The sequence below is a fragment of the Sinocyclocheilus anshuiensis genome, unplaced genomic scaffold, assembly GCF_001515605.1.
Source record: "Sinocyclocheilus anshuiensis isolate Anshui unplaced genomic scaffold, SAMN03320099.WGS_v1.1 scaffold508, whole genome shotgun sequence".
NCBI lineage: Eukaryota > Metazoa > Chordata > Actinopteri > Cypriniformes > Cyprinidae > Sinocyclocheilus > Sinocyclocheilus anshuiensis.
In genome coordinates this window covers 859143-865820 of record NW_015555744.1, presented here as the reverse complement: position 1 = coordinate 865820, position 6678 = coordinate 859143, and the positions used below count along the sequence as shown (strand labels likewise).

General features: G+C 34.9%; 1 protein-coding gene across 9 annotated transcripts in view; it reads left to right on the top strand.

The window, feature by feature from the left end:
• Positions 1 to 4514, top strand: part of LOC107673389 (armadillo repeat protein deleted in velo-cardio-facial syndrome homolog) — a 215621-nt gene extending 211107 nt beyond the window's left edge. For 8 of the 9 annotated variants that reach the window (XM_016466950.1, XM_016466949.1, XM_016466958.1 and 5 more), the window contains 2 exons: positions 1736 to 1848; positions 3430 to 4514. In XM_016466950.1, coding sequence (XP_016322436.1) covers positions 1736 to 1837 — 102 coding nt within the window. In that variant the 3' untranslated portion in view covers positions 1838 to 1848; positions 3430 to 4514. The remainder of the gene's footprint in view (positions 1 to 1735; positions 1849 to 3429) is intronic. The other variant, XM_016466955.1, reaches the window with a different exon arrangement.
• Positions 4515 to 6678: the final 2164 nt, after the last annotated feature.

The following is a 6678-nucleotide window of genomic DNA, read 5'->3' as shown; positions in this document are numbered from 1 at the left end:
TATATACACACACACACACACACATATACTGTACATATACAGAGCTGGGTAGATTACTTACAAATTGTAATCCGTTACTGATTCCAAATTACATGACAAAAACTGTAGTTGGTAACGTAATCCATTACATTACACATTTTAAGTAATATAATCAGACTACTTTTTGATTAATTTTAGATTACTTTTGCCCTAACTCATTTATCACATTGATTTAAATCTACCATATCAATACAAAAATGCAAAGAAAATGAAAATATATTCCATTCGTTGTTATTGACAACATGAAGTGCATTACATTACATTATCAAGGCTTCCCAAACTCATTAGTTCATAAGGGAACCAAGTTTTTGTGAGCTTAATGAAAAGCAAATAATTAATTAAATCATACAAATTTTAAATTAAAATAAATCATATTAAAATAACATAAATCTAAATAAAACACTTACTAAAAAAAAATTTAATATTTTATTTGTTTACCTGAATGTCATGTGACCATTAACCAACGTCGGAGAACCATGAACATGCAAATGTGATACCTAATTATTCAAATATTTAAATATGTTATATATATATATTCCCAAAAAAGTTTGGAAAACCATGCATTACATGTAAATAAATTTATAAGATGAAAAAGAAGAATTAGCAGGAATCAATAAATTATGAATAATTTATTGCTAGTGTGTGAATAATATGTAATCAGGTAATCTATAAAAAAAGTAACTGTAGTCTGATTACAAGTATTTTAAAATGTAATTTAATCTAATTACAACTACTTGTTGTATCTGATTATGTAATCCAGATTACTATTACAATTACTATAGCAGACTTTCAGATTACAGTCTATATCTGTATGTTTAAGATACTCATATCTGTCCATATTAAGTATATTTAAACTTGGATTCCCCTCATACAGTCTGTTGTTAGCCCCATGTTGTGCTTAAATAGATAATTAAACATCAGCTTTGTGATTTTTAAAGTCATTAATGTAGAGATGATTAAGAATCTGCCTGGTGCTGCTGTTTTCCCGCTCTGACTGGCATCTGTAGGAGAGGTCGACTTGCATTTCAAGTGCCTCTGCAACAGTAGATTGAGTTCTCTTACTCCCTCTTGACTTTATATGGAGTCATCTCATATTATGAGTGTTATCAGAGCCCAGCGTGAGAGCGATTCACTTTTCTGCGTCTGCATTCGAGAGAGGCCACACTGTGCTCATAGATGAGCGTGTTCATGGACACGCTGCCTTATTGACGACTACATTTCTGTACCATCTGTAGTCTGTCTCAGCGTTGTGACAGGGCTTTGTATCTCAACAGCTGCCTGCCGTATTTCTTTGTTAGGCTTTCCAGACGCTTTAATAGATGTCATGACAAATTCAGATTTCTGTCGCTGCGACTGTCAGAACGTCAACCGAACAAACAGATTCATTCTTTTCTATTGCCACAATATTTGGCAGACATTAAGGGTTTATTTTCCGTCTAATACAATGAAGTTGCTCCCTCTAGGGGTCCCTGTTGGCACAACACGCTTTTGTACCTAAATATCATGCCAAACAACGGTTTGTTGTTTTCGAGAATGGATCTTGCATGCATTCACTTCAGTGACCTCTCTCTTCTATCATTTCAAACTGTTTATTTTCCCCTTGAGCTTCCCCCTGTTGCGAAGACTAACTCTGGCCTTTCTCTGTGTGTTTAAACTGTCGGTTTTGCTGATTTGAACCCCTCTCCCATTGCTGCAGAATGACACAAATAGGAAACACTATATCAGGAGCAACAGGCCAACTGTCAGTCTGGTGGATGCTTGTGATGTTAAACCTCAGCCTGTTGACTCCTGGGTCTAAATGCATGCATGGTAGGTTTTATGTGTTTGATTTGGATGTTTTATAGTAGAGGATTTGTTCTCACGCGTCCTGTTTATGAAATAACACCCACCCTTTGTTATCATTTGCTCTGTCTAACCCAGAGAAGTGCATTGTCTGAATCAGACACTAATCTGATGAGTGCATGTTCAGATCTATATCATTTTCGTCATGAGGATTGTGAATCAGAATAGATGTGAAGATCGGATCAGACAGATTTCTTGAAAAGTGGAGCATAATTAAGTGCATGTACACTACTGTTCAAAAGTTTGGTGGGGTTTTTTATTGTTTTTTAAAGAAGGGTTTTGATTAAAAATAGTCATATTTTTAAAATATTATTACAATTTAAAATCTTTTTTAATATATTTTAAACACTAATTTATTTTTGTGATGGGCAAAGCTACATTTTTAGCAACCATTACTCCAGTCTTCAGTGTCACACGATCCTTCAGAAATCATTCTAATATACTGATTTGGTGCTCAAGAAACATTTCTTATTATCAATGTTGAAAACAGTTTTCTGCTTAATATTTTAGTGGAAACCATGTTTCAGCATTATTTGGTGAATTGAAAAACTGCATTTATTTGAAATAGAAAACATTTGCAGTATTATAAATCTTATTACTGACACTTTGGATCAATTTAATGCATCCTTGCTGAATATTTGCTAAAAAATTATTTAAAATAAATAAATCCCCACCCCAAACCTTTGAACGGTTTTGACTTGTTTTCTATGGAAAGTGGACTAAAATGATCAAGCTACACTGTGTCTTACATGTTCTCGTAGGCAATGCTGACTTCTCCGGGTTTGCATCACCATCGTCTGTTGATTTTCATTCTCAAGCTTGCCAAATATCTGCTCATCATCCCTGCTTTCTTCATCCCATACTGTATCTGTCTTGCAGAAAAGCATCATCAGTTGAATTCTAGTCATATAGAAGCATAGAATTATTAGATCTAAATCCCCACCCCAAACCTTTGAACGGTTTTGACTTGTTTTCTATGGAAAGTGGACTAAAATGATCAAGCTACACTGTGTCTTACATGTTCTCGTAGGCAATGCTGACTTCTCCGGGTTTGCATCACCATCGTCTGTTGATTTTCATTCTCATGCTTGCCAAATATCTGGTCATCATCCCTGCTTTCTTCATCCCATACTGTATCTGTCTGGCAGAAAAGCATCATCAGTTGAATTCTAGTCATATAGAAACATAGAATTATTAGATCATGTTCAGAGGATCTTATCCTTAGTTTGTCATTCATGAAAACAAATTTGGTTGAAGACCATTTGGTTTTATTTTTTACATAATATCGTATTCGCTTTTAAGTTTGGCTGTATTGTTTAAATCTGGTAAGTTATATAGAAAAAAACGTCATTTTGTTTCAACATCCTAAAAATCATCCATCATTCAATTAACATGCTCACTTTCATTTGACAGACATTATCTTGTACATGTTTAGAAATGTAGTCATGTCTTTGTTTGTGAACATAATTGAAATATCTCTCATTAGAACACATATTAAGTCTGGTAATGTCATCTGATGTCTGTGGCTTTCCTGCCCTCTCCGCGCAGGCTTAGCTAGCAACAGTGCCACATCTTACCATACAAGGATTTCACAAGTCACCACTGCCATTAACCGCAAAGCTCACCGGGATGTGGACTCATCTGAAGACTTTTGCCTAAAAGAGCGAGAGAAAAATGCAAACTTTCATTCAACAGCCAATATTTTGAGATTTCTCAAGTGAAAGGGAAAAAGAAAAAAAAATGCCACTTCTCATATGTACATTCCCACTGGATGTAGTGTACCCAGAACTGAGGATTTGTTGTCATGGAGCCGGAATGATGTACAGGAAGTGCTGTCATGGACGTGGACGTGTATTGGAAAGAATTGGATTGAGGGGTAAAAGGAAATAAGAAAAAAACAATTTTTATGTCAAAACAAAAAAATATATAATTTTTGCCTATATTATTTTTGTTGTATGTTTCTGCCTGATTACTGTTTGTTTTGTGGATTTGTTTTCCCCAGAAGTGCAGTGAATTGTGATTTTTTTTTTCTTTTCATTTTGTAGCATTTGAATGAAAGTTTGGGTTTTCTAAAGGAGTTGAGGACACTCGTGAAAGGAAGAAAAATATTTTTTTTTTGTTGTTGTTGTTGTTCATTTCAATGGTGTGGGGGCACATACAAAGCTTGGGTGTGGGGGGTCTATAATGAACTGCACGCTTTTACAATTTCTGTGTGCTGGCTTTATAAAGCAACTTTAAAGACATATTATCACTGTGTTTGTTTCTTCTCACTGAGAACTGTTGTTCAAAAGCAGGGATTTACCCTGCACAATGACATCTGCTCATAGCGGAGCTTAAAGGAGGAGAGCTGCTATGCTTTCAGCCGGATTTGGTCTGCTGATCCCGTATTCCCTTTGACATGTCGAGCTGCAGAGGCATTCTGGGTAACACTGGCACTTACCAGCTATTGCTTTGGTTTATTTAATAAGGGGTAATGAGGAAAAAAAATCGATTTGTTAATATGTAGATTGTGGTATGAGGGATAGTAGGAGGATTCACTTGCTCCTGTTGTCATAAAAGTAGATTTTCAAAGCATTTTATATTTTTGTTGTTTTATAAATGTATATTAGGTTACAAATATTAAAAAAAGAGGGTGCAAAATGGTCACAATTGTCTTTATAACATTGATAGATGTGAATCCATAACAGTTTGTTCAGAGCACATTCAGTATTCCGTACATAAAGCATGGCCATGTTTGTATAAAACTGATTAATAATATAATAAACAGATCATTGCTTTAGTTAAATGTGTATCAAAGGCTGTAGAGTCATTGTCTATTTATATTTTATACTTTTTACATCTTGTTTTGTTAAGTGGAAGCATTTATTTTCAGTGTTCCCTTTTCAATTGGAAAACATGTTCAAAATGATCTGACTTAATGAATTAATTTCAGAAGAGGAAGCAGGGATAGATACTTCCTTTCATTTCAGCTCCCATGTAAGCCAAAATACTTTCACATCAAAAATGCATCCCTTGAGTATAACAAAAAGCATGACAAATTTGTAATGTTTTCATTCTTTTCGTTTTATGTCATTGTAATTTGGATATTACATTGTGGACACTCAAATGTTCCCACTGTCAGTGTAAAGAAATCCTGTGTTATGCATATACATATAAAAAAAAAATTTTTTTTAATTCCACTACAGTTTCCTCATAATGTGAAATATGCAGCACACACCTGCTTTATCATCTGATTTCTGTCATGTGACTCTATATCTAATTATAGCAAGGTTTTTTCCATAGTGTTTTAACAGAGACTCCTAATAACAAAATAACAGTGTAAGGATTCCATTTTTAAACAGGAAATGTTGTGTACGTTCACATCGAGATCTTTAGCCTTGTGTAGGTTCATTATTAATATTTGACTGTCTGTTTCTGACTGCCTTTTTGCAGAAAACAACCAAAGGATTTTGGTACCGTGTAGTACAAGAGGTTCCCAGAGTGTGAATTTGCATCAGATTGTATATTTATAGAAATATGGATGATGTTGAAATGGATTGAAGAGAAACCTACCTTTGTAGATATCACTAATTCAAAGCATCAAAACTCAGTACGTGTACAACTTGGTAGCAAATGTGTTTGTAACTATCATGTGCCTTAACCTTTTTCCATGTTAGATGAAAATAAGTGTGTTTTATATGTTTTATTGGTCCCTAACTGCTCTTTCTCTCTCTCTCTCTCTCTCTCTCTCTCTGTCTCTTTGACATACAAACAAACACACACACACACACACACACCTCCTCTCTCTGGCTCCTCCCACTTTCACTCACTCTGTGTTCTCAATGTAGTCTAGACTGGTGGTGGGTTTTGCCTTGTATTACATTGTATTATACAATTTTAAAAGATAGAAACATTAAAAGGTTTTGATTATATAGTTGTTTATGCTTTCCTAGCACTCAAGAACAATGCCACAGTGACCGAATGTATTGTTAATTTTACTAATACCCAGAAGAGAGAATTGCTCTTGTTAAAGAAAAATACAGGTTTGTAGAGTATCACTTTGGTGTGTTTTCAATAAATCATGCCTGAAATGAGCATATTCTGTCCGTTTCTTTTCCTTTCCCCCCCTAACTTAAAATTTAAATTGTGTCATTTTGTAGTTTTGGACCCCATTGACTTTCAGTGTATGGCTAAAACAGTTGAAATGTTGTTCAAAATGTTATTTTGTGTTCCATAGAAGACAGAAAACCATGCCGATGACCTAAGGGTGAGTAAATGATGACAGAATGTTTATTTTTGTATGGACCATACTTTAATACACTTTCAATCTTCATTTCAGGCAAATTATGCATTTACTAGAAACAGCTTGTCACACGATTTTTCATCAGAAAACAGGTTTTTGTTTCATAGTCATAATAATTTAGTTCCTCTAGAAATCTCTGAATTTTTTACATTTGTACATGATTTAAAGATTGATACTCCCTCTGGCTGTTTAACAACTCCAAGAGCGGAAATATTTATTTCAGGAATTTAATTTGGTAAAAACGGCAAAATATTTCTAACTTTGTGCATTAAATCACATCATCCAGTGTGTGTGCAGCTCCTGCGATGGCCTGTGTGACGATGGATATGTGTTTATGAGCCTGATCCCAGTCTTCCTTCAGCCCGGTGCTCTCAGCCTTCTTTACTGCATCTGCCAGGCCGGGGAAGGTGGGCACACTTGATGACCATATCACATGCCTGTGTGGTGCCAGACAGCATTAGAAGTGATTGCAAACAGGTGTGACATCAGCATGAACAAATGGAGAGTGGTAAGGG